Below are 26,665 nucleotides of genomic sequence, written 5' to 3' on the forward strand. Positions count from 1 at the left end.
ACGAATTTTGCTATGTGCACCAATTGATGTGTGACACATCACCTCCATATTGATGCACATAACAAAATTCATTATGCATGTGGGTGGGGAAAATTTAGAGGGAACACCGGTGTCCACTCACGGTTTCTGCAAAGACAGAGAGCTTCCCTTCTGCGTATTTGTTAAACTCCTTCTCGTCTACAGCCAGCCCAAACCAGAGCTGAACCCGCAACTGGGCCGGGATCCTGGGGCCCATCGCCTCTTCCTGTGGGTACTGCCAAAGAAAGGGAACCAAATTAATATCTGCAGGGCAGCGGTTGCCCGTTAAGGGTAAGGGCTGCTCTGGGCTAATGCCTATCCAATAAGGATGAGAGAAGGTGGAAGCAGAGCCCTACTCACTCCTGTGCACCCAGTGACATGGCCACCCAGGCATGGAAAGGAGCATGTGGTGTGCCCTATAGTGGCTGCACTGCCTAGAACTCGCTCTTGGACAACAGAACTCCACTCTGCCCCTGACACGCTGTGCCCTGTTAGGGATCAGGGCCTGTGGCAAAGCCAATCTCTGGGCAACCTAACGAGTGCAGCTGGCCTATAGTCATTTGCCTGGCTCCACCAGGTCTTAAGCCTAGCAGCAGTTCAGTGGGTGCTCAAAGTACTTGCCTACTGCCACACCTGCTTTACTCCAGGTAACCCAGTCCTGCCCTTCGGCTCTGATTCCTGACTTCAGTTCTGCCCTGGGCTCCTATTTCTGCTCCAACCACTGGGCACAACTGCCCCACATCCCGGTCTCTGCCATGTCCTGTGGGCACAACCAGGTCCCTACTCTTCAGACAGCAGTGGCAGCCTGCTCCTGAAAAACATGCTGGTGCTTCAGCTTTTTGTGACTGGGATCCTCAGCTCCCTCCGTCCTTTAGCTGGGGTAGTGCCCACACTGGGCAGGGGGCTGCATGCACTGGGGGGCGGGGAAGCTGCCTGCCCATGGCCCAAAGAGCTTAGTCTACTGGTAAAGGGGGCAGGCAAAGGGAAACTGAGGCAGAGAAAGGGGTGGGGGAGAGTGAGGCTGGGCAGCTGAAGAGTGACCATGGCAGGCGAGGGGCAGGATGAATGGGGGGGTCCAAGAGCCAATGACAGTGCAGTAAATGCTGAGCAACAGGATGATGTCAAGAGGCCATGAAGTCCTTTCCGGCAGGCCCTGACTTCCCCGCTGCACTCTCTGGCCAGTGTTGGTTGCTCTGGGGACGGAGCCCCGATGGTCTAGTGAGTCTGCCCCCTAAGAGCTCTCTGTGGTTGCAGTTCCCCTGTGGAGGGTCACTCTGGATTAGGGGGTGGGTAAGGTGAGATGGAAGGTCCTGATTTTCCACCAGTGCCCACAGTCACATGATGAGCACATGTGATGGGTCCTAAAGTACCACCAGTGCCCTCTACTCCCATCTGCATGTCCTGGAGCTGGTCTGTGCCAAACGCCAGCCTACCAGCAGACAGGGCTGTGGAGCAGCCCCGGTTCCATACCAGCTCAGAGCCCGCAGGAATGGGAAGCAGCAGGCACAGGCTGCTACAGCCAAAGCGCGAGTCTGACACACGGGTACAGCTGCCTGTGAAGGCTCTGAGCCACTGCCAATGGGCCTGGAACCCTGTGCAACATCCCCAACATGCAAAGGGGACTGACAGACACAAGGGGGTGTTGGCCAGAAGCACATTAACCACTACATGCATTGCCATGCTGGGAGGGCTCAGATGCTGGCATCAAAGATTACAATGTGCCCCCCATGTGCCCAGCAGTTTGGACCAGCTAACGCTGCCTTGGCTAATGATACAGCATATGGACATGTGCTGAGGCCAAATTCTGTCCAGTGATGCTGGTGTAAATCCAAAGTGGCCCCACGGGAGCCAGGGACACCTCCAGAGTGACACCTGAGTAAATGAGAACAAAATCTGGTCCCTTCTCTTTAAAAAGCTTCTAAACTGTAATTAACTGCATAAGCTGGCACCTCTCACTGGTAAATGGATCTGCTCTGTGCTCTTTATGTAGACAGGGAAATACACAATAATGCTCAGCACTTGTATCGCATCTGACAACATCAAATGGCTTCCCATCTGGCCAACCTCGTTGAGTGCCCTGCCACTAGAGGGTAACAGCCTACTGCTGCAGCCAGGTAGTGGAGTTACTCCATCAGCACAAGTGGTGGAGGTCTGTGCTCCAGGGCTCAAACCCTGATGAAGACTGGTTCTTTGGGAGGGGAGGCGTTGTTACTATAGCCAGGTGGGAAACAATGTTCCTGTCCCATGAACATTTTCAAGATTTCAAAATCTTGCCTGTTTTGCATCAGGATGAAACCAAGACCTTTTGAATATTTTGGTGAAAAGCCAGAGAGACAAACCCTCTGCAGAATAGTCAATACTATGGCCCCCACTGTGACTCAGGCAAAGCAAGGACTTGAACCCAGGTCTCCCACGTGAGCATTCTATCCACTAGACAACTGGCTACACTGAAGCGGAAAGTGCTCACTAGCTCGCTCGCTCTCTGATTTTGACTGACCCTTTCCCGTGAAAAGTTTTGGTGAATCGAGCTACTTCCAATAAAAAACTGTTCTGAAAAGCTCCAGACCAGATCTAGCTGTTCCATACCATTCCTCACAACACCCCTATAAGTGAGGTGGGCAGGGGAAACTGAGGCAGAGCACAGTTAAGTGACTTGCCCCAGGTTCCGCAGCAAGCTAGGGATAGAACCCAGGTGTCTTGGCTTGCAGGTAAACCATGAGACAGGAATCTCTGGGCTGCTGACCTATTTTCACCCAGCAAAGAGCAGGAGAGAGGATGTGACTCTCTGCAGAGTGGTTGGTGCTGTTTATCTACCGGTGAGATGACCTTCAAGACTAAGACACTGAAAGCGGCCAACATATTTGAACAAAAATAGAAAAAATAAACAGTGAAATGTCTCGTTTGGGTTTTTTGCTCTCACTTGCTTTTTTTTTTTTTTTTTTTTTTTTTAAGTGATGCTAGTTTTCCATCCGTAGCTGAAGTTGAGAAAAAAGCTAAATATTTTGGTTCTTCCTTTCCTGCCAGCTTTTTTTAGAGCTGCAGCTCCCAAATGGGGAGGACTGGAGAGAAGACATTTCATTCGAGACACAAGAAGCTTTCTTTGGCAAGGGGATCATAACTTCAGTTCATTTGGGTAGCTGCGGTTTGGGAATTTAAAACTCCCTCAGCCAAATTCTGTCCTCGTTTACAACTGGGTAATCCCGCTGACTGCAATGGGGTGGTGAAACAATCCCAAAATGCTGGCCCTTAGTGGAAATCGGACCCAGAAGCTTCTGTGCTAAAAAGGAAAGGCTTCTAGCACAGGAGCTACAAGAATGGCGTACTGGTAACACTAGTAGGCTCTCATCAACTTTGTGAGCCAGCAGCTACAGAGGAACCTCATCCCAAGCTGAACCAGGAGGTTATGCTTGAACAGAAGTAACCGAGGACAGAAATTGTGAGGAAGGGACTCTGGGTACATCTACACTGCAATAAAAGACCCGTGGCTGCGAGTCTCAAGAAACAGACTAGCTGAGGCCTAGGGAAAGTTACTTAATCTCTCTCTGCCTCAGCTCATCTGTAAGAGGGGAAGAATTGTATGTCCCTGTATCCCAGCAGTATTGAGGGACACCACAGTGCTGAGGAAGACAGATGGTCAGCTGGAGAATGTCTGTGTCTTGGCCTAGCTGTTTGGTCACCTCCTGTGTAACTCAGAGACTTCAAAGCCAGCAGGGACCATCGGGATCATCTAGTCTGACCTCCTGCACATCGCAGGCCCCAGAACCTCACCCGCTCACTCCAGTACTAGACCCCTAACTTCTGGATGACTCACTGACATCCTCAAATCAGGATCTAAAAAGACTTCAAGTGGCAGAGAATCCACCACTGACTCTACTTCAAACTAGCAAGTGACATCAAGCCAGGTCTGGCTCACCGTGTCCAGTAAGTGTCGCACTCCCACTCAAAGCACCACACTCACAAAGTTCTATGGCTGACTCTGCCCCATGGGGAAAAGCCTTTGCAGGGAAAGAGGGAGACAGTGAAAACTTTGGTGTTGGGCACACAAATCACTGCCAACGGGCATTCTGGAGAGGGTTCTCCACGACAGCTCCCAGTACCTGCTGGGAGTGTGGAAGCAGGTTCGATTGCTAACAACAGCCAGTCCCCGAGAATGCTTACACTGTCACTGTGGCAGCTAGCCCTGTGGCTGCAGTGGAGGAGCACTGCACCAGGAGACATTTTCCCCTTGCGAGTATGAGCAGGAGCAGCTCCCCAGTGAACAGCGGATTCTTGCCAGCAAGTTAAAAAAGTATGGATTGGATGAATGGACTATAAGGTGGAGAGAAAGTTGGTTAGACTGTCGGGCTCAACGGGTAGTGATCAACGTCTCAATGTCTAGTTAGCAGCAGGTATCAAGCAGAGTGCACCAGGGGTCGGCCCTGGGGCTGGTTTTGTTCAACATCTTTATTAATGATCTGGACGATGGGATGGATTGCACCTTCAGCAAGTTAGCAGATGACACTAAGCTGGGGGGACAGGTAGATACACTGGAGGGTAGGGATAGGGTCCAGAGTGACCTAGACAAATTGGAGGATTGGCCAAAAGAAATCTGATGGGGTTTAGTAAGAACAAGTGCAAAGTCCTGCACTTAGGACGGAAGAATCCCATGCACTGCTACAGACTAGGGATCGAATGGCTCGGCAGCAGTTCTGCAGAAAAGGACCTGGGGATTACAGTGGACGAGAAGCTGGATATGAGTCAGCAGTGTGCCCTTGTTGCCAAGAAGGCTAATGGCATATTGGGCTACATTAGTAGGAGCATTGCCAGCAGATGGAGGGAAGTGATTATTCCCCTCTATTCAGCATTGGTGAGGCCATATCTGGAGTATTGCGTCCAGTTTTGAGCCCCCCCATCCCCCACTACAGAGAGAATGTGGACAAATTGGAGAGAATCCAGTGGAGGGCAACGAAAATGATCAGGGGGCTGGGCACATGACTTACGAGGAGAGGCTGATAGAACTGGGCTTGTTTAGTCTGCAGAAGAGAAGAGTCCAGGGGGGATTTGATAGCTGCTTTCAACTACCTGAAAGGGGGGTTCCAAAGAGGATGGAGCTCGGCTGTTCTCAGTGGTGGCAGATGACAGAACAAGGAGCAAATGTCTCAAGTTGCAGTGGGGGAGGTCTAGGCTGGTTATTAAGAAAAACTTTTTCACTAGGAGGGTGGTGAAGCACTGGAATGGGTTACCTAGGGAGGTGGTGGAATCTCCATCCTTAGAGGTTCTTAAGGCCCGGCTTGACAAAGCCCTGGCTGGGATGATTTAGTTGGGGTTGGTCCTGCTTTGAGCAGGGGATTGGATTAGATGACCTCCTGAGGTCTCTTCCAACTGTAATCTTCTATGATTCTACACTCATGAAGTGGGTGTAGCGCTGCAGTTGACACTAACACCTCTATGTGCCTTTGGGAGCGGAGTAGAATCCACCTCCTCCAGAAAGCTAATAATTTTTAGAATATTTTGTTCCAACATCAGAGGCCAAGTACCATGTTCCCCATTTACAGATGGGGAAACTGAGTCACAGAGGGGCGACACGATTTATCCAAGCACACCCAGCAAGCCAGGATTAGACCCAGCTTTCTTGACTCCCAGGTGACTACTGGGGGGCAAACACCACAAGTGGGGGAGAGGGGTGGTCCTCTGCACAGTTGGGGAGCAAAGACAAACACCAGAGCATTCTCCCCTCCCCCTCACCTTGCAATCCCAAATAGGAGTGGAATCCAAACCCTAAACATCTGCTATTTTTACAGGCACTGCTGGCTTTATTTTTTCCCTGTTTACAGATTTCCCTGCTGGGTTTTGTTGGTTATTTTTTAAGGGGAGAAAAAATGTTATTAAAAACAAATATACTTTCAAAAAGAAAAACCCAACCTACTTTCAAAAATATCGTCTGTAGTTTCCCACAGTTCTTGCCACAGCAGTTGGCGCCGGTCCTGGAGAAAAGAACTTCATGGGCTGGCACCCGGGCATAAGCCACGCGCTTGTCTCCTCGAAGCATCCAGATCACTATGTCTGGCAGGCTGTTCTGGGGCTGGAAAACACGGTAGCAGACAAATCACATCTATTCAATCTTCCCAAATCAATACCATGAGTCAACAAAAATCCAGGCTGAAAAGTGAGACGCGGAGGGGGAGTGGTGGAATCTCAGCAGGTCTCACCACAGAGCAGGCAGCTCTGAGACAGCTGGCAGGGTCGCAGAAAGCAGAGACGGGAAAGACCCATCATTATTAATGTATTACAGTAATGCTTACGTGCCCCAGTGGAGAACAGGGCCCCGTTATGCTAGGCATTATGTAAACACAGAGTCAGACAGTCAGTAAGCCCCAAAGAGCTTACTGTCAAAATAGACCAGATGGACAAAGGGTGGGAGTGGAAACTAAGGCACCAAACAGGGATGGGACTTGTCCAAGATGACACAGCAGGTCAAAGTCAGGAACCCAACCCAAATCTGAACGCAGGGCCCTACCCACTGGACCACCCTGCCCCACTGTTACGCAGCTAGACCCATTCCTGCCTTCTGTAGTTGCAGACCCTCAGAATCAGCTGTTGGTTTGTTGGGGGTGTTTTCCTGTGCTTGAATTTCCATGAAAGGGGTCAGGCTACTTGACCTCAGCAGGAAGGAGGGAGGAAGCCCCCTAGTCTCCAAAAGCCCTCACCATCACAAGAGCATCAGGTGTGGTGTCAGCGCATTTAAATGTGGGGGTAGTAGGTGGAGCTCACAATACCAACAAAAGGAGGAGGACACAGACCCAAAATTTAACACAGGGATAGGGGTGTAGGTCCCAGGGTCCAAACAAGGGATCCAGAAGGGGACACCAAGCAGAGGACCCCAGATAGTGCCCACTGCCCTGAGGAGGAGAAGTCCAAGGAGCCAGTGGATGTCGCCCAGAAAAACTCTGCCCCAGAGTCGCAGAGACACCACACACCCCCCTTGCAGCTTCCTCCTCCTGGCCTGGGCCGAGGAGGACGGCCCTGGAGGCTGAAGGCCACTGGCTGTGCACACAGCAAAGACAGCCTGGCAAGGCAAGTGCATCCTGTGATGGGCTTCATCTCAGCAGTTTAGTCTCCATGGTTTAGTTGGCCTCTGCTGGTGGTGCCAACAAGGACACCGTCTGCTGCCAAGTGCTGTGGGCACCTACCCACTACCCATGGGAAAAATAGTGGGTGCTTAGCACCCACCAGCCACAGCTGTTTGGGTAGCTGCCACCGATCAGCTGTTTGGCAGCTGGGGGAGGCACTTGGGGGAGGGCAGAGAGCAGCAGGTGGGCGGGGCCTGGGGGGGTGGAGTGGAGAGGCCTTGGGGCACAGCAGGGGTGAAGCACTCCCAGGGGTGTCACTCCTTTAGCTCAAGCGGCAGAGGTGTGAGCTTACAGTGCGAAGGTCCTGGATTCACAAGCCGATGAAGACACATGGTGGGAAGGGTCATTACACTAGGATTCAGCGCATCAGCAAACACTCAGCATGTGCGCTATGTGTAGCTCCCAAGCAGGGGCTGGGTATCTCAGATATGGAGCCTTCTGTCTGGCAGTCAAAGGTGAGGACCCAGCACAAGGTCAGAACTGATCACAAGCTGTTAGTTTCTTGTGGTTATTTGGTGGCCTTCTCCCAAGAACCACCATTGTGCCCGGCCCCCTTGCCGACAGACACAGCAGAGAAGGAAAGGACTGATTGGGACATGAACGCTGAACCCGCCTCCCCCCCCCCCGCACCCTGCAAGCATGAACAAGGCCCACTAGCCTGGTTTGCGTAGCAAGCCTGTGTGATGTGTGTCACAACCTTCTCGAGTGGCTGCTCCAGAAAAAGGAAACAGCCTACTGCTGCAGGCAGCTAATGGACTGTCTCCTTTAGCTCAGGTGGTAGCACTCTGTGCTTCAGTGCTGCCGGCCCAAGCCCCGCTGATGCCCTGGGGAAGGAGTTACACTGGCACCGCGGTGTCAGTGCCGTGTAGTTCTTGTGCATCACTAGAGGTCATTCCACGGGGCTGCCATTTTGGCACCTTTCATCAGCTCGACAATTTCAAGACAGAAATAGCGCCTGTCTCATGGCCAGTCCTAACTCAGGAGCACAGAAATCATGCTACCCCACTATTCCCTTTCGGCCACTTGCCCATTCCCCGGCGAGCCCCAGCCTGCAGGACGATGCTACAGAGTGTAACTCTCAAGGCTCGGGGGGGGGGGAATTTCAAGCCCACCCAAACACGGTGCATTTGAAATTGTAGCTTAGACGCTGAAGTTATCGGGTTCCGCTCAGGAGAAATGAGAGGGGGACGGAGTGGGGATGAAGGGTGAATGCAGAGAGACAGAGGCTGTGAATGAGGAAGCAAAGAGAAATCCAGTGCAGGAAACAGCAGCAGAACAGCCTAGACTATTATCCTCAGCACCAAGCATCCTATTTGCTTCAGCAGACGCTCCCCCAGTGTCAGGGCATTTCTCCCTCCTGTCCGTCTGGTGGCTTCTCTGCAGCACGGCCCCTACAGCCAAGAGGGGAGAGCCACAGCAGCCAGTGGGATGCCCGGCCCCAGCCAGCAGGAGGTAGGCAAGCAAGGGCAGCCGACTCCCTTCACTAATCTGGACTTCAGGACCAAATGTTCTCTTTCAAAGCTGGGGCTGGCAGAGTCGCAAACCAGAAACCACTGCAGCTGCTGGCCCACATTCTGAAATGTGCCTCCCTCTTCCCTGAGAGAGAGTCTTTGACTCCACAATCACAGCAGCTGGCAAGGGCGCCAGGTACCTCCTGCGCTGACCTCAGTGCTAAAGGTCTGTTGGGGGATGAAAATAGCCTGTCCCCAACAGGGAGCGAGGGACTTTAGATCCCATTAAAGGAGGGACACCACAAAAACCTTCCTGTGGCTCCAGTCCCAAGGCAGGGAGGCCAGCTCCTTCTCTTCTGTGCTTTCACTGCGGGTGGCTTTAAAGATCACAGATACAGTCACTGGGCTGCAACATCACTACCCCCCACAACTGCGTGACCAGGATCTTGGAACAACCAAAGAAGAGATGGATCTCCCCCCGGCCAGAGAATCCAGCCCAGGTTTTACACCATGCTGCTGGCTGGGCATGGAGTCTGGGGGCGAGCAGCACCCCATCTGGTACAAATCAACATTGCCACTAACTTCAACGGAGCTATTTCCAGCCGCTGACGTTCTAGCCCTGGGCATTTAAACGCAAATCACTCTCCCACTGAAATCAGTGGTAAAACTGCCTTGGCCATGGCTGGGGGGGGGTCTCACACAGGGATAAGCGTGGCCTAGGTTGAATGTAGAGGGAATTAATAAAGCTCCAACTGTGGCACTTTGCTACCAAACGTCATGGCTTTGTTTTAAGGAGCGTCCCATAACCCAAGACACCATCCCAGGAACCGCCAGGCCCAGTTTTCAAACACGGGCATTTTAAGGGGACTTCCAAACTCCTGCCTTTGATGTCGGAGTTGGCAGTTGGGCCAGCAAATTCCCCTCAGTTTGAAAATCAGGCCTTAGAAAGCTTTGATGGCTTGGAAACCAGAGGCTGCACCCCAAATTAACAGGTTAGACTCTGGATGTTCTAAATCCTGCCATTTAAGGTATAAAGCCAAGACTGACCGCCAGCCTAGATCCAAACACCGCCCAGATTTCAGGGAGTCAGGGTCCAAACAGGGGGGCTGGGCCTTACCTTGGATAATGGGCTGAACCCAAACCTCCAGATTCCCCAGCACCCCTGAACTTTAGGAACATTTGGATCCAGATCTGGATGCCCCTCACTCACCCCAACCCCCCTCTAGAACAGAGTATGGCAAAGAGGAGCCAAACCAATTGCTACTGAAGCTGATGGATAAAATTCACCCCTGTGCAGCGGGTCAGTCAAAGGCCTATGGACTCTGTATATCAAGAGCTTAGGTGGGATGCACAGGCCCTTGCACTGATGTTCTGCATAGCAGCGACCTTCACCCTACAGGAAGCCAACAGGCTTAAAACCAAACCTGACCGGGGCGACATTGTCTGTATTGTGTATTTCTTCTGAGGTTAGAAATCCAGCCAGCCAGTGCCTTTAATGAAACCCCAGCAAAACTGTTGTGGAGATCAGAGAGTGCCGATGTAAGTTTTCAGTATAGACCAGCCCTTACTCTGGCATAGCTATAGCATTTTAAATTCCCTACCTTATTCCAGAATACCTTCCATGAACAGACAAGTCCTTAGCCCTCCAGAGCCAGCTCAGGTATGGGAGGGTGAGCTAGACATCTCCTCTGGCTTGTGCATCAGCAACAGAATTACTTACTAGGATCCCCCCAGGCCTTCCCTGCGCTTAAAAGTTTGTCCCTTTAATTCTTTAATGGCATAAAGCAAAACTGCAAGGCTAGCATGGATGCCGTTATACCAGCATGACAGGCGGTTACATCAGCATACCGCATTCCAATTCAGTGAAGTGAAATAAGTTATACAAGTATAAAGCACCTTATACCGGCATAAGTGTATCTACACCAGGCAGGCTTGGCTGGCATAACCACATAGGCGAAAATCACCCCCCATTACTGTCACAGTTATACCAGTAAATGTTTTAAAGTGTAGTGACAGCTCTGCAAACCCTCTGAAGGAAGTGAACTGCACAGGGGTTACTGAAGGAAGAATCTGTCCTGGAGCGCCCTTGCTACTCGATATGATGAGGTATGGAATGGAAAGGACCTAGTTTGGTCCTCAGATCCCAGGAAGAGTCTGCATGGATGGGTGGAGGGTTACCCCTGTCCTGGAGCAATCACTTGAATGGGCACAGGTGCCCAATGCAGTTTTGATCTGCTTTTGGTTAAGGACCAGCTGCTAATAGGTGACTGCTTTTCATTGGTCCAGAATGAGCACTTAGGCAGGTTTTGCTGTACAGGATAATGGCGCAGATCTTCAAAGGAATTTAAGTGCTTAACACCCTTAGGCACCTAACGGGCTTTGATAATCTGATAATCTGCCAATATCACCATTCGCTTCAACTAGAGAAGAGTTTATTGTACCTGGAAGCTCCTGGCAATAGTTGAGCAGTCACAAAGTCCTAAACTATCTAATTTCTAATGAAGCAAACAGCCTAACGCTTGAAGGCTTGGGTGGGGATTATTAATTTCCAGATCATCGTCTGTTCTCCTGGTGGATCGATAACCTGCTGAGTCTCAAAGAGTACAATTCCTAGCATGCATCAGTTTGGGAAAGTTCTAATGGTAAATTTGCTAAGGGGACACTCTGGAAAATTAATCCGAATTAACTAAAGGTGTCAATGTAAAGTGGATTACTTAAATCACATTAAACTCCGATGCAGATGTTCATTCAGAATGAATGTGGCCTTAATTCAATTTAACTTCATTTGCTTCCAAAGTGAATATAACTAAACCGAGTTAAGGCCATGTTAATTCTCAATGAGAGCATCCACACAGGGTTTTAATGGGGTTTAACTAATCCACTTCAACCATTCATTTAGATTAAGGCCTGAGCTACGGTAGAAAAGTAGGCCAGCTTAACTACGTTGCTCAGGGGTGTTAAAAAACCCTAAGTCCCTTTGTAGGTGCGAGGTCAATGGAAGAATTCTTCCATCAACCTAGCTACCACCTCTCAAGGGGGTGGGCAGTGTCTACTCTGAAACGTTGCCCTGGTGTAGCGGCACAGCTGTAGTTTTTTAAGTGTAGACACCCCCAACATTCCCTATGTAGGCAAATCCTAAGGAGTTGCTCCCAGTTAGGATGGCTTACCTCAAACAAGCCTGTAATAGCACCAAGATGGGCTGGGTGGGAAAGATAAAGAGCCATCAGGGCAAAAGCAATTCACCCCCACTTTTACCTCCTCTGCCATGGCTTTTAGTCTCAAGAGCCAGTCCTCAGCCTGGTCCAGCACCGTCTGGAGGTCAGAATCCTCATGCTTCAGGTTCAGAGCTGCCTGGACAATCTGGTTCAGGTTGGTGCTGCGGAATTTGTACATGTACTGATCCAGATGGGTGCTGTCTGTCTTGTCGCTGACATCGACTAGCGGCTGGCTGCAGGTGGGGGGTGGGAGAAAGGAGCACAGAGAAACAGGCCAATGTTAGCTGTGCATTGCAAAGCAACAGCTTTACTGGGGACTTTCTTTTTATGAGCAAGTTTATGCAAAAATAACAAGCCACCAAAGAGATATTTGGTGAGTGAACAAGCGCCAGGAGCAAGGAAGGTTCAAACCACACTTACAGCCCTGAGACACTATTGCAATGAGTTCCAAAAGGAGTTGTAACTGAGCTTCGTGCATCACTACACACACACACACACACATATATAAATTGGCTCAAGCTGCAAGATGAATATTCCAGAAGCTCAACAGCATCTTCATCGTGCTGAGCTGTTTAAGAGTTTTCATGTTAAAACTCAATGATTTATGAGCTACCCTTATAGACATATTAAAAAACAAAAGTCCAATTGAAACAGACTGAGATTTGAGTTCAATTCCCAGCCCTTCCAGAGTGACGCTGAGCAAATCCCTTAACCTTGCTGTACTTTTTATTCCCAATCTATAAAATGAGAAGGCAGACAGACAGACTGACTGATAGGCTATTATCTCTCTCACAGACTTCTTAGGCTTAGTAAATCATGCAGCAAGATGTTGTTTAAAATAATTCCCATAATTTGTGCAAATTGCAGGACGTGATAATGTCTCCCTCTAGTGGCTGTGGCACATATAGGCTAAATGCCTCCTACCACTACAAATTACAAGTTCGTTTTTCCAGTTCAAACGGTAGAGGTCTATGATTCTGGCATTGAAAGTCATGGGCTCTATTCCCATTGACAAACTGTCCTGGATGTGGAGACTGGGGAAATGTCTGATTTATTTTTACAAAAGGATATGCGTGACTCACTTTCCCCTCTCACTTGCTGGGCATGAAGGGGTTACCTTCTTTCTTGAAACATGACAAGCAATGCAGTGACTGCAGAGAAGTCACTAAACATGAATGAACCATCAGAAAGTAAATGTCACTAAGAGGTAATTACTGCAAATCCCTCGACCCATGTTTTCAACCTTTTTTCTTTTCTGGAAAATTTGAATGGAGGTGTGGACCTCTTTGGAAATCTTAGACATAGTCTGCAGACACCCGGGGTCCACGAACCACAGGTTGAAAATCACTGCCCTAGACAGATAAGCAGGTTTGCGGAAGTACCACTGGAGTGGAATGGCATAGACTGTTTTTGATAACATTCAAGAGGCCCAGCAGTCAAGGAACAGAGAAATACATAAAGTGGGCGGACAGCTATAGAGGAAGGGTCACTCACACTGGATCTAAGAACTCACACGAGATGGTAACCAACAGGAACAAAGTTGCTAGAAGGGTCTGAAGGGCTTTGAGACCTACCAGGTCTTGTGCACCATGGGTGACACCTGGGGAGCTAGGCATACATATAAGCAGTTTGTTGTTGTCAAGATCGGCTTTCTCTGTAATGCTTTTGGTTGTGAATAAATACTTTGCTTTATGAAGGCTGGCTGGTCTCTGGTAAATCCTACCATTGCCACGAGGAGATCACAGGATGGCAATTGCTGAGCTAAACTCAGACTTACTAAGGAGATCACAGTGAATGGAAGGGGAAATTGCAACCTAAATCCCTTGTCTGGAGGGAAAGGAACAAATTCCCACCCCAAAAAAGATGACAGCTTGAGGCTTGAGATCTAAGGGCGTGTCATGAAAGAGACCATGAAGATGGCAGAGTGGTAGTTAAGCCAGGAACCTTGACAACAGGGCCATCAGAACTGTATCCCTATCTAAAGTCATGGCCCCAATAAATTCATCACTTGCGCCAGAATTTCCACGTTCATTGTAAAAATATAATTCCAGTTCTTGCCCAGATGGTGGAAAAGATAACCTCACAGAGATGAGCCAAGAGTCAGCCAATGCAGGGCTTCCTGCCTGAGTCCACACAGTCTGAAACATCTCTGAGAGGTGTGAACTGCCCCAGTAATCTCAGCCAGGGCCGTATGGACTCCATGATTCTGCAGCCATGGTGTTTAAGATCTCATCTGAAAAAACCCCAACACCGCGAACTGCATAGGATTCAATCATCTGCCCAAGATGGACAAGTGGGGCAGGAGTAACCACTTGAGAGTGAGCAGTTGAAGTCTGCCATACATTTTGTTAAGAGAGCCTTCACCCTCTACCAAGTCCTGGGTGATTGCTGTATGAACTACCCTTGAGAAATTGTTCCAATGGCTAATTTCCCTCACTGTTAAAAATGTACAGCTTCTTTCCCATCTCAATTTGTCTCCCTTCAACTTCCAGCCATTGGATCATGTTACACCTTTCTCTGCCAGACTGAAGAGCCTATTATCAAATTTCTGGTCCCTATGTATATACTTATAGGCTGTGATCAAGTCACCCCCTTAAACTTCGCTATAGCTCCTTGAGTCTATCATTATAAGGCAGGTGTTCTAATCCTTTAATCATTTTCATGGCTCTTCTCTGAACCCTCTCCAATTTATCAACATCCTTCTGGAATTGTGGAAAACAGCAGAGGTTACAGCAGAGCCAAATATGGAGGTAAAGTAACCTCCCTAGGGATAGACATACAGCTAATCCAGAAGCACTGGGCTCCTCACAGGGATGCTCAATACCTCTTACTAGCCATGGTGGATGCTGATGGTAGAACCATTAGCAATCACTTTAGGAGAGACTGTGGAACTAAAATAAATGGCTTTCTGCAAGTAGACAACAGATAGCCTGAAAGATAGTGCAGTGCAGTGGCTGGGGAACTAGGCTAACATTCAGGAAACTGAGGCACAGAGCGGGAAAGGGACTTGACCATTGACTTGCTGGGTGAACTTGGACAAGTCATTTTCTCTCCCACCTTTTGTCTGATTAAAATGTAAGCTCTTTGGGGCAGGGACTGTCTCTCACTATGGTTGTATAGTACCTATAGCAATGGGGGCTCGATCTCACTGCTACCATAGTACAGATAATAAAGGCATTTGACAAACATCCCTCCCAGCCAATGTTTTTGTCAGATAGGAATTATAATCACCATTTTACAGATGGGAAAACTCTGTCCAGGCTGGTGCAATTCGTTGCTCAGTCTCGTACAGAAAGCGGCCGAGCCATGAACAGAACCCAGGAGTCCTGCTAGCTTCCCCCACCACTCTCTCTATAATGGAATATAATAGCTTTGAGATATGAAAGAATGGCAATAACACAGATCACTGGTTCTCAATCAGGGGTAAGTGTACCCCTGGGGGTATGCAAAGCTCTTCCAGGGGGTACATGAACTCATCTAGATATTTTCCTAGTTTTACAACAGGCTACATAAAAAGGCACTAGCAAAGTCAGAACAAACTAAAATTTCATACAATGACTTGTTTTATAGTGCTCTATATACTATATGCTGAAAGTTAAGTACAATATTTATATTCCCATCATTTTATTTTATAATTATATGGTAAAACTGAGAATGTCAGCAATTTTTCAGTAATAGTGTGCAGCCACTCCCATTTGACACCATCAAATTAGGCCTGAATAAAGACTGGGAGTGGCTGGGTCACTACAAAAAATAATTTTCCCTCTGTTGATACTCATACCTTCTTGTCAACTGTTGGGAATGGGCCACATCAACCCTAATTGAATTGGCCTCATTAGCATTGACCCCCCACTCAGTAACACAACTCCCATCTTTTCATGTGCTGTGTATTTATACCTGCCTACTGTATTTTCCACTCCATGCATCTGATGAAGTGGGTTCTAGCCCACAAAAGCTTATGCCCAAATAAATGTGTTAGTCTCTAAAATGCCACAAGGACTCCCCCTTGTTTTTGCTGATACAGACTAACATGGCTACCCCTCTCAAACCTGAAGCAAAAAAGGCATTAACTCCTCAGCCATGGCTGTGTTTCCTGTCATTGTCTTTCCCTCCTCATTAAATAATGGGCTTGCCCTGTCTGTGGTCTTCCTCTTCCTTCTCATGTATTTGTAAAATGTTTTCTTTTTACCATTTATATCCCTAGTTTGTTTAAACTTGTTTTGCCTTCGCCTTCCTAATTTTGTCCTTACAGGCTTCTGTTGTTGTTTTTTATATCTTCATCTTTCATAATTTGTTTCCAATTTTTATAGGACTCTTTTTTGAGTTTCAGGTCATTGAAGATCTCTGGTTAACCGGAGTGGTCTCTTACCATACTCCTCTCATAGAATATAGAATATCAGGGTTGGAAGGGACCTCAGGAGGTCATCTAGTCCCACCCCGTGCTCAGAGCAGGACCAATCCCCAACTGAATCTTCTCAGCCAGGGCTTTGTCAAACCTGACCTTAAAAACCTCAAAGGAAGGAGATTCTACTACACCTCCCTAGGTAACACATTCCAGTGTTTCACCACCCTCCTAGTGAAAAAGTTTTTCCTAATATCCACCCTAAACCTCCCCCACTGCAACTTGAGACCATTACTCCTTGTTCTGTCACCTGCTACCACTGAGAACAGTCTAGATCCATCCTCTTTGGAACCCCCTTTCAGGTAGTTGAAAGCAGCTATCAAATCCCCCCTCATTCTTCTCTTCCGCAGACTAAAAAATCCAAGTTCCCTCAGCCTCTCCTCATAAAGTCATGTGTTCCAGTCCCCTAACCATTTTTGTTGCCCTCCTCTGGATGCTTTCCAATTTTTTCACATCCTTCTTGTAGTGTGGGGCCCAAAACTGGACACAGTACTCCAGATGAGGCCTCACCAATGTCGAATAGAGGGGAACGATCACATCCCTCGATCTGCTGGCGATGCCCCTACTTATACAGCCCAAAATGCCATTGGCCTTCTTGGCAACAAGGGCACACTGTTGACTCATATCCAGCTTCTCGTCCACTGTAACCACTAGGTCCTTTTCTGCAGAACTGCTGCCTAGCCACTCGGTCCCTCGTCTGTAGCGGTGCATGGGATTCTTCTGTCCTAAGTGCAGGACTCTGCACTTGTCCTCGTTGAACCTCATCAGATTTCTTTTGGCCAAATCCTCTAATTTGTCTAGGTCCCTCTGTATCCTATCCCTACTCTCCAGCGTATCGACCTCTCCTCCCCTATCCCAGTGGGATAGTTTGTCCTTGTGCCCTTAATAATGACTCTGTCAAAAACTGCCAACAAGTCTGAACTCTTTTTTTCCCCTTGGACTTACTTCTCATTGGGGGATCTTACCTACCAGCTTCCCCCTCTGATTGACTGCCTTTCCCATGGCCCCGCCTCCTAGGGAAGAGAAGCTAATCCGAACTGCTGCAGAAGCAGGCAGAGCTCTCCCTGCTCCTCTTGGAGGAGGGGGGGACCAGAGACCCCAGCAGCTGAAAGACCCTCCTTTCCCCTCCTCCCTGTGAGCAATAGGACACCCCTTGCTTCTCCTCCTCTCACTGCAGCACCTGGCTGGGGGGCAGGAGGGACGGGGACCTGCCCCTGCAGGCCTGGAAAAGGGAGGGGACCCACTGCAGCCCCCCACATCTGGGAGAGGGTGATGAAGAACTATGAGTTGCAGGAGGCCAGGGCACAGGTTGAGGGCAGGGGAATGGGCAGAGCACCTGCAAGCAGAGGCCAGAAACACCCTATTACATACATTTGGGAGTGCTAGTAACAGTAATTGACTCTCACACATGTGCGGGGGGAGAGGGCAGGAAAAGTTCAAACGTCAAAAGACTGAACAAAACGACAACATCGTCTTTTTAAAAAACAAATCTCATGATTTTGGTCCAATCTCCTGGTTTGGGGTCTGTCTCAGGGTGTTTGAACCGTCGGGGTTGGCTAGGCTGCTACAGGGAGACTCTGTCTCTTTAAGATGCAGGAGGCTACGAGTCCCAGTGGCCACTGGGTACAGGGTATATGATGGGACTGGTGGCCACTGGAGGTGGGGGGCAGAGCACTGGGGCTGCAGTGAATGGGGAAGGTCCCATTTCTCTCTCTTTTGTCCAGCTGCAGCTCAAAAGCCCCTTTTTTCCCTGGCCCAGTGGGTGGCTGGCCCTGTTTTATCTCCAATTAGCCACCTGGTCAATCCCAGTTCCAACCAGCCACCAGGTCAACCCAGACAATGGGGCAGAAATTTTCTAAGTCCCCACCCAGCCACCAAGTCAACCCCAGCTCCAACTGGCCACCAGGTCAACCCCAGGGAAAAGGTTTGGAAAGTTTCTAATTCCAAACTGGCCACCAGGTCAACCCCCCCAGGAGAAGAGCTGTCGGACCCCACCTCCCTGGCGGTGGGGAGCAGCAGTTTTCGCTCAGGTCCGTTGCCCAGGGCGGACCAGACCCGAGAGTAGAGCGAAGGAGGGGATCCCCAACTGGCTCCAGCGAATTCTGGGGGCGCCCTTCGCTGGCAGTACAGTTGAGGCCCGTCACTTTACAACTGCTGGTCATGATGCTCCGGCGGGTGGACCAACGGCTCCACCATGGCCATGAGTCACCCCACTAAGGCCCTGACGGGCACTGTAGCGAGGATCACATCGCAGGGACCGGAATGTCAGCACGTGGGCCCTACACTCGAACACACGCGCACGCGCAGTGCGTTCCTCTCGAGAGCCAACACGCAGGCTGCCGGGGGCCTACGTGCCATTGGCTGAGTCTGACCCCACGAGACCGAGGCCCCGAAGGACAGGCTCAGCAACCCCGCGCTGCATCCATGGTGGAGAAACCCCGGAGGTGTTTCCCCGACCACCTGTCCCTGCGGGAGGTTCCAGGTGGCCCTTAGCTGGTCAGCTTGGTCCAGGAGTGAGGGAGGGGGGAAGGGGAGGTGGATGAGGAGCACTCTCGGGCCCAAAAGTAGCTCCAATCCCTTCCTCACACCAAGCTCAACTTGCCCGGGACGCCGAGCCTGTCCCATGCACTGACCAGCTCGACAGCCTCATGACAAGAAACCGCAGGCACCCGCACGAATGAGCCAGGTGGAAAAGGGCAGCCACCCGCTGGACCAGGGAAAAGTGGCTTGTGAGCCCCAGCCAGTGGATGCTGTAGCTGGGTAAGAGAGGCAGGTTCGACCCCTTCGGAGGAACCACCTTCCCCATTCACCGCAGCCTGGGTACTCTGCCCCCTGACCTCCAGTGGCCACCAGTCAGTATGGGGGCACAGGCTGGTAGTGAGAGGGGTGGGGGAAGGTTCGGGAAGAGTGGGGTGGCAGATAGGGAAGTGGCGGGGGAAGGTTTGGGAACTGTGGGGTACTGTCTGTATAGGGGCACAGGCTGGCAGTTAGGGTGGTGGGGGGAGGCTCTGGAAGAGTGGGGCGCTGTCTGTATGGAGGCACAGCCTGGCAGTTAGAGGGGTGGGGGGAAGGTTCTGGAGGAGCAGGGTGCTTTTTGTCTGGGGGCACAGGCTGGCACTTAGAGGGATGTGGGGAAGGTTCGGGAGGAGCGGGTGCTGTCTGTATGTGGGCACAGGCTGGCAATTAGAGGGGTGGGGGAAAGGTTCTGGAGGAGCGGGGTGCTGTCTGTATGGGGGCACAGGCTGGCAATTAGAGGGGTGGGGGAAAGGTTCTGGAGGAGCGGGGTGCTGTCTGTATGGGGGCACAGGCTGGCAGTTAGGGAGGTACTGGCAGAAGGTTCGGGAAGAGTGGGGTGCTGTCTGTATGGGGGCACAGGCTGGCAGTTAGGGAGGTACTGGCGGAAGGTTCAGGAAGAGTGGGGCGCTGTCTGTATGGGGGCACAGGCTGGCAGTTAGGGAAGTGGGGGGAGGTTCTGGAAGAGTGGGGCGCTGTCTGTATGGGGGCACAGGCTGGCAGATAGAGGGGTGGGGGAAGGTTCTGGGGGAGCGGGGCGCTTTTTGTCTGGGGGCACGGGCTGGAAGCTCGGAGGTGGGGGGGAGGTTCTGGAAGAATGGGGAGCAGTCTGTATCGGGGCACAGGCTGGAAGTTAGGGAAGTGGGAGGGAGGTTCTGGAAGAGTGGGGCGCTGTCTGTGTGGGGGCACAGGCTGGCAGTTAGGGAGGTGGGAGGAGGTTCGGGAAGAGTGGGGCGCTGTCTGTGTGGGGGCACAGGCTGGCAGTTAGGGAGGTGGGGGGAGGTTCTGGAAGAGTGGGGCGCTGTCTGTATGGGGGCACAGGCTAGCAGTTAGACGGGTGGGGGGAAGGTTCTGGAGGAGCGGGGTGCTTTTTGTCTGGGGGCACAGGTTGGCAGTTAGAGGGGTGGGGGGAAGGTTTGGGAAGAGTGGGGCACTGTCTGTACGGGGGTACAGGCTGGCAGTTAGGGAGGTGGGGGGGAGGTTCTGGAAGAATGGGGAGCAGTCTGTATCAGGGCACAGGCTGGAAGTTAGGGAAGTGGGAGGGAGGCTCTGGAAGAGTGGGGCGCTGTCTGTGTGGGGGCACAGGCTGGCAGACAGAGGGGTGGGGGGAAGGTTCTGGAGGAGCGGGGTGCTTTTTGTATGGGGGCACAGGCTGGCAGTTAGGGAGGTACTGGCGGAAGGTTCGGGAACAGTGGGGCGCTGTCTCTATGGGGGCACAGGCTGGCAGTTAGGGAGGTGGGGGGAGGTTCGGGAAGAGTGGGGTGCTGTCTGTATGGGGGCACAGGCTGGCAGTTAGAGGGGTGGGGGGAAGGTTCTGGAGGAGCGGGGTGCTTTTTGTCTGGGGGCACAGGCTGGTAGTTAGGGAGGTACTGGCGGAAGGTTTGGGAACAGTGGGGTGCTGTCTCTGTGGGGGCACAGGCTGACAGTTAGAGGGGTGGGGGGAGGTTCTGGAAGAGTGGGGCGCTGTCTGAATGGGTGCAGAGCCTGGCAGTTAGAGGGGAGGGGGGGAAGGTGGGGAGGAGCGGGGTGCTGTCTATATGGGGGCACAGGCTGGCAGTTAGGGAAGTGGCGGGGGAGGTTCTGGAAGAATGGGGCACAGTCTGTATTGGGGGACAGGCTGGCAGTTAGAGGGGTGGGGGGAAGGTTCTGGAGAAGCGGGGTGCTGTCTGTATGGGGGCACAGGCTGGCAGTTAGGGAAGTGGCGGGGGAAGGTTTGGGAAGAGTGGGGCACTGTCTGTATGGGGGTACAGGCTGGCAGTTAGGGAGGTGGGGGGAGGTTCTGGAAGAATGGGGCACAGTCTGTATTGGGGCACAGGCTGGCAGTTAGAGGGGTGGGGAAGTTTCTGGAGAAGCGGGGTGCTGTCTGTATGGGGGCACAGGCTGGCAGTTAGGGAAATGGCGGGGGAATGTTTGGGAAGAGTGGGGCGCTGTCTGTATGGGGGCACAGGCTGGCAGTTAGGGAAGTGGGAGGGAGGTTCTGGAGGACTGGGGCGCTGTCTGTATGGGGGCACAGGCTGGCAGTTAGGGAAGTGGGAGGGAGGTTCTGGAAGAGTGGGGCGCTGTCTGTATGGGGGCACAGGCTGGCAGTTAGAGGGGTGGGGGAAGGTTCTGGAGGAGCGGGGTGCTTTTTGTCTGGGGGCACAGGCTGGCAGTTAGGGAGGTGGGGGGAGGTTCTGGAAGAGTGGGGCGCTGTTTCTATGGGGGCACAGGCTGGCAGTTAGGGAGGTGGGGGGAGGTTCTGGAAGAGTGGGGTGCTGTCTGTGTGGGGGCACAGGCTGGCAGTTAGAGGGGTGGGGGAAGGTTCTGGAGGAGCGGGGTGCTTTTTGTCTGGGGGCACAGGCTGGCAGTTAGGGAGGTGGGGGGAGGTTCTGGAAGAGTGGGGCGCTGTTTCTATGGGGGCACAGGCTGGCAGTTAGGGAGGTGGGGGGAGGTTCTGGAAGAGTGGGGCGCTGTCTGTATGGGGGCACAGGCTGGCAGTTAGAGGGGTGGGGGGAGGTTCTGGAAGAGTGGGGCACTGTCTGTATGGGGGCACAGGCTGGAAGTTAGGGGGGTGGTGGGGGAAGGTTCTTGAGGAGCGGGGAGCTGTCTCTATGGGGGTACAGGCTGGCAGTTAGGGAGGTGGGGGGGAAGGTTCGGGAAGAGCAGGGTGCTGTCTGTTTTTGGGCACAGGCTGGCAGTTAGGGGGGTGGCGGGGGAAGGTCGGGAGGAGCGGGGCACTGTCTCTATGGGGGCACAGGCTGGCAATTAGGGAGGTGGCAGGGGAAGGTTCTGGAGGAGTGGGGCGCTGTCTGTATGGGGGCTCAGGCTGGCAGTTAGGGGGGTGGGGAGAAGGTTCTGGAATAGCGGGGTGGTCTCTGTATGGGGGCACAGGCTGGCAGTTAGGGGGGTGGGGAGAAGGTTCTGGAATAGCGGGGTGGTCTCTGTATGGGGGCTCAGGCTTGCAGTTAGGGAGATACCGGGGGAAGGTTCTAGAGGAGTGGGGCGCTGTCTGTATGGGGGCTCAGGCTGGCAGTTAGGGAGGTGGGGGGAGGTTCTGGAAGAATGGGGCACAGTCTGTATTGGGGCACAGGCTGGCAATTAGAGGGGTGGGGGGTAGGTTCTGGAGAAGCGGGGTGCTGTCTGTATGGGGGCACAGGATGGCAGTTAGGGAAGTGGCGGGGAAGGTTCGGGAAGAGTGGGGTGCTGTCTGTATGGGGGCACAGGCTGGCAGTTAGGGAGGTGGGGGAAGGTTCGGGAAGAGTGGGGCGCAGTCTGTATTGGGGCACAGGCTGGCAATTAGAGGGGTGGGGGGTAGGTTCTGGAGAAGCGGGGTGCTGTCTGTATGGGGGCACAGGATGGCAGTTAGGGAAGTGGCGGGGGAAGGTTCGGGAAGAGTGGGGCGCTGTCTGTATCGGGGCACAGGCTGGCAGTTAGGGAAGTGGGAGGGAGGTTCTTGAAGAGTGGGGTGCTGTCTGTGTGGGGGCACAGGCTGGCAGTTAGAGGGGAGGGAGGAAGGTTCGGAAAGAGTGGGGTGCTGTCTGTATGGGGGCACAGGCTGGCAGTTAGGGAGGTGGGAGGAGGTTCGGGAAGAGTGGGGCGCTGTCTGTATCGGGGCACAGGCTGGCAGTTAGGGAAGTGGGAGGGAGGTTCTGGAAGAGTGGGGTGCTGTCTGTGTGGGGGCACAGGCTGGCAGTTAGGGAGGTGGGAGGAGGTTCGGGAAGAGTGGGGCGCTGTCTGTATGGGGGCACAGGATGGCAGTTAGGGAAGTGGGAGGGAGGTTCTGGAAGAGTGGGGTGCTGTCTGTGTGGGGGCACAGGCTGGCAGTTAGAGAGGAGGGAGGAAGGTTCGGGAAGAGTGGGGTGCTGTCTGTATGGGGGCACAGGCTGGCAGTTAGGGAGGTGGGGGGAGGTTCTGGAAGAATGGGGCACAGTCTGTATTGGGGCACAGGCTGGCAATTAGAGGGGTGGGGGGTAGGTTCTGGAGAAGCGGGGTGCTGTCTGTATGGGGGCACAGGATGGCAGTTAGGGAAGTGGCGGGGAAGGTTCGGGAAGAGTGGGGTGCTGTCTGTATGGGGGCACAGGCTGGCAGTTAGGGAGGTGGGGGAAGGTTCGGGAAGAGTGGGGCGCAGTCTGTATTGGGGCACAGGCTGGCAATTAGAGGGGTGGGGGGTAGGTTCTGGAGAAGCGGGGTGCTGTCTGTATGGGGGCACAGGATGGCAGTTAGGGAAGTGGCGGGGGAAGGTTCGGGAAGAGTGGGGCGCTGTCTGTATCGGGGCACAGGCTGGCAGTTAGGGAAGTGGGAGGGAGGTTCTTGAAGAGTGGGGTGCTGTCTGTGTGGGGGCACAGGCTGGCAGTTAGAGGGGAGGGAGGAAGGTTCGGGAAGAGTGGGGTGCTGTCTGTATGGGGGCACAGGCTGGCAGTTAGGGAGGTGGGAGGAGGTTCGGGAAGAGTGGGGCGCTGTCTGTATCGGGGCACAGGCTGGCAGTTAGGGAAGTGGGAGGGAGGTTCTGGAAGAGTGGGGTGCTGTCTGTGTGGGGGCACAGGCTGGCAGTTAGAGAGGAGGTAGGAAGGTTTGGGAAGAGTGGGGTGCTGTCTGTATGGGGGCACAGGCTGGCAGTTAGGGAGGTGGGAGGAGGTTCGGGAAGAGTGGGGTGCTGTCTGTATGGGGGCACAGGATGGCAGTTAGGGAAGTGGGAGGGAGGTTCTGGAAGAGTGGGGTGCTGTCTGTGTGGGGGCACAGGCTGGCAGTTAGAGAGGAGGGAGGAAGGTTCGGGAAGAGTGGGGTGCTGTCTGTATGGGGGCACAGGCTGGCAGTTAGGGAGGTGGGAGGAGGTTCGGGAAGAGTGGGGCGCTGTCTGTATGGGGGCACAGGCTGGCAGTTAGGGAGGTGGGAGGAGGTTCGGGAAGAGTGGGGTGCTGTCTGTATGGGGGCACAGGATGGCAGTTAGGGAAGTGGGAGGGAGGTTCTGGAAGAGTGGGGTGCTGTCTGTGTGGGGGCACAGGCTGGCAGTTAGAGAGGAGGGAGGAAGGTTCGGGAAGAGTGGGGTGCTGTCTGTATGGGGGCACAGGCTGGCAGTTAGGTAGGTGGGAGGAGGTTCGGGAGGAGCGGGGTGCTGTCTGTATCGGGGCACAGGCTGGCAGTTAGGGAAGTGGCGGGGGAAGGTTCAGGAAGAGTGGGGCGCTGTCTGTATTCGGGCACAGGCTGGCAGTTAGGGAAGTGGGAGGGAGGTTCTGGAAGAGTGGGGCGCTGTCTGTATGGGGGTACAGGCCGGCAGTTAGAGGGGTGGGGGAAGGTTCTGGAGGAGCGGGGCGCTTTTTGTCTGGGGGCACAGGCTGGCAGTTAGGGAAGTGGGAGGGAGGTTCTGGAAGAGTGGGGCGCTGTCTGTATGGGGGTACAGGCTGGCAGTTAGAGGGGTGGGGGAAGGTTCTGGAGGAGCGGGGCGCTTTTTGTCTGGGGGCACAGGCTGGCAGTTAGGGAGGTACTGGCGAAAGGTTTGGGAACAGTGGGGCGCTGTCTCTATGGGGGCACAGGCTGGCAGTTAGGGAGGTGGGGGGAGGTTCTGGAGGAGCGGGGCGCTGTGTGTCTGGGGTCACAGGCTGGCAGTTAGGGGGTGGCGGAGGAAGGTTCTTGAGGAGCGGGGCACTGTCTCTATGGGGGTACAGGCTGGCAGTTAGGGAGGTGGTGGGGGAAGGTTCGGGAAGAGCGGGGTGCTGTCTGTATTTGGGCACAGGCTGGCAGTTAGGGGGTTGGCGGGGGAAGTTCGGGAGGAGCGGGGCGCTGTCTCTATGGGGGCACAGGCTGGCAGTCAGGGAGGTACTGGGGGAAGGTTCTAGAGGAGCGGGGCGCTCTCTGTATGGGGGCACAGGCTGGCAGACAGAGGGGTGGGGGGAAGGTTCTAGAGAAGCGGGGCGCTCTCTGTATGGGGGCACAGGCTGGCAATTAGGGAGGTGGCAGGGGAAGGTTCTAGAGAAGCGGGGCGCTCTCTGTATGGGGGCACAGGCTGGCAGTTAGGGAGGAGGGGGGAGGTTCTGGAAGAGTGGGACGCTGTCTGTGTGGGGGTGCAGTTAGAGAGGTGGGGGGAAGGTTCTGGAGGAGCGGGGCGCTCTCTCTATGGGGGCACAGGCTGGCAATTAGGGAGGTGGCGGGGGAAGGTTCTAGAGGAATAGGGCATTATTTTTAAAGGGACACAGGCTGACAGTTAGGGAGGTGGCAGGGGAAGGTTCTGGAGGAGCCATTGTGGTGTAAGCATTGCTGTACGAGGCCGTGAGTGTGTGTTGTTATTGTGTGTGCTGGTTGTATTGATTTGTGAATAGGGGGTTATGGGTGGGTTGAGCTGGCAACTTTGTGTTGGGTTGTACAGGTTATGAATTAACCTTTGAAGAACTGTGGCAGCTGGACTAAGTAATCCCCACTCTGAGCAGTCCCCTTCATCGCCCTGACTCCTTAGAACCGCCGAAACTGGGGCCTGCAGATTAGGTATAATGTCAGTGTGGTGGTTGGTTGAGATACCTCTGTTAGCAGAATGGTTGAGGACTCTTGGCATGGCATAGATACAGGTCTTTACCTTTTTATTATACAGAGATTCAGTTATCAATTCAGGGAAGTCCTAGACTCTGTTATACTGGATGTCAGAGACGATGATCACATTAGTTCCTTTTGGCCTTGGAATCTATAATGTATTTATACTGGGACTGTCAGTTTCTTGGGACAAGAAACCTCTTCTTGTTCTGTGTTTGTACAGCACCTAGAACAAGGGGCCCTGATCCATGATCGGGATTTCTAGGTTCTACCACAATATAAATAACAACTTGTATTTACAAGGATAAATATCTACATTTCTAAAGCGTCTCCCTCCAGTATACTTAGGTACCTCCTGGAGTTTAAAATGAAGTAGCAAGAACACCACTCCTTTCCAGGCAATGATACCTTTCCTGTTACCCCTCCTGTTACCCCAAGAATGGCTAGAGTCAATATCAACTGCTATAGAGGTCTTGAAAACATGCCTCACTGTGATAGACTATTATCCAAGAGAAGGTCAACAGGTGACTTGATCATGTTATTGCAGTCTCCAAGTACTTATATGTAGAAGAGATTTCTGATAGCAGATGGCTCTATATTCTAGCTGCAAAAGGCAGAATGAGATCCAGTGGCTGGAAGGTGAAGCTAGACACATTCAGACTAGAAATAAGGTGCTCATTGTGAACAGTGAAGGTAATTAACCATCACAACAACTTACCTAGGGAAGTGATGGATTCTTCACCACTTGGAGTCTTTAAATCAAAACTAGATGTCTCTTTAAAAGATATGCTCTAGCTCAAACAGAAGCTATGGGCTTGAAGCCAAAATTATTGGACAAGATTCTCCAGCCTGTGCTGCACAGAAGGTCAAACTAGATGATCGTAATGGGTCCTTCTGGCCTTAAATTGAAAAGGATCCCAAAGAGTGTTCAACTCTCCGATGACTGGCTCAGTCAGATTT

The 26,665-nt window shown here is 52.5% G+C and overlaps 1 protein-coding gene across 10 annotated transcripts in view; it reads right to left on the bottom strand.

Moving 5' to 3' along the window:
- The window catches only part of DYSF (dysferlin), a 312,032-nt gene that overhangs the window by 152,176 nt on the left and 133,191 nt on the right, over positions 1–26,665 (bottom strand). For all 10 annotated transcript variants that reach the window (XM_043512839.1, XM_043512838.1, XM_043512840.1 and 7 more), the window contains 3 exons: positions 11,834–12,026; positions 5,924–6,079; positions 122–253 (listed from right to left, as the gene is read on the bottom strand). In XM_043512839.1, coding sequence (XP_043368774.1) covers positions 122–253; positions 5,924–6,079; positions 11,834–12,026 — 481 coding nt within the window. The remainder of the gene's footprint in view (positions 1–121; positions 254–5,923; positions 6,080–11,833; positions 12,027–26,665) is intronic.

Source organism: Dermochelys coriacea, chromosome 4 (assembly GCF_009764565.3).
Source record: "Dermochelys coriacea isolate rDerCor1 chromosome 4, rDerCor1.pri.v4, whole genome shotgun sequence".
NCBI classification, from domain to species: Eukaryota; Metazoa; Chordata; order Testudines; family Dermochelyidae; genus Dermochelys; species Dermochelys coriacea.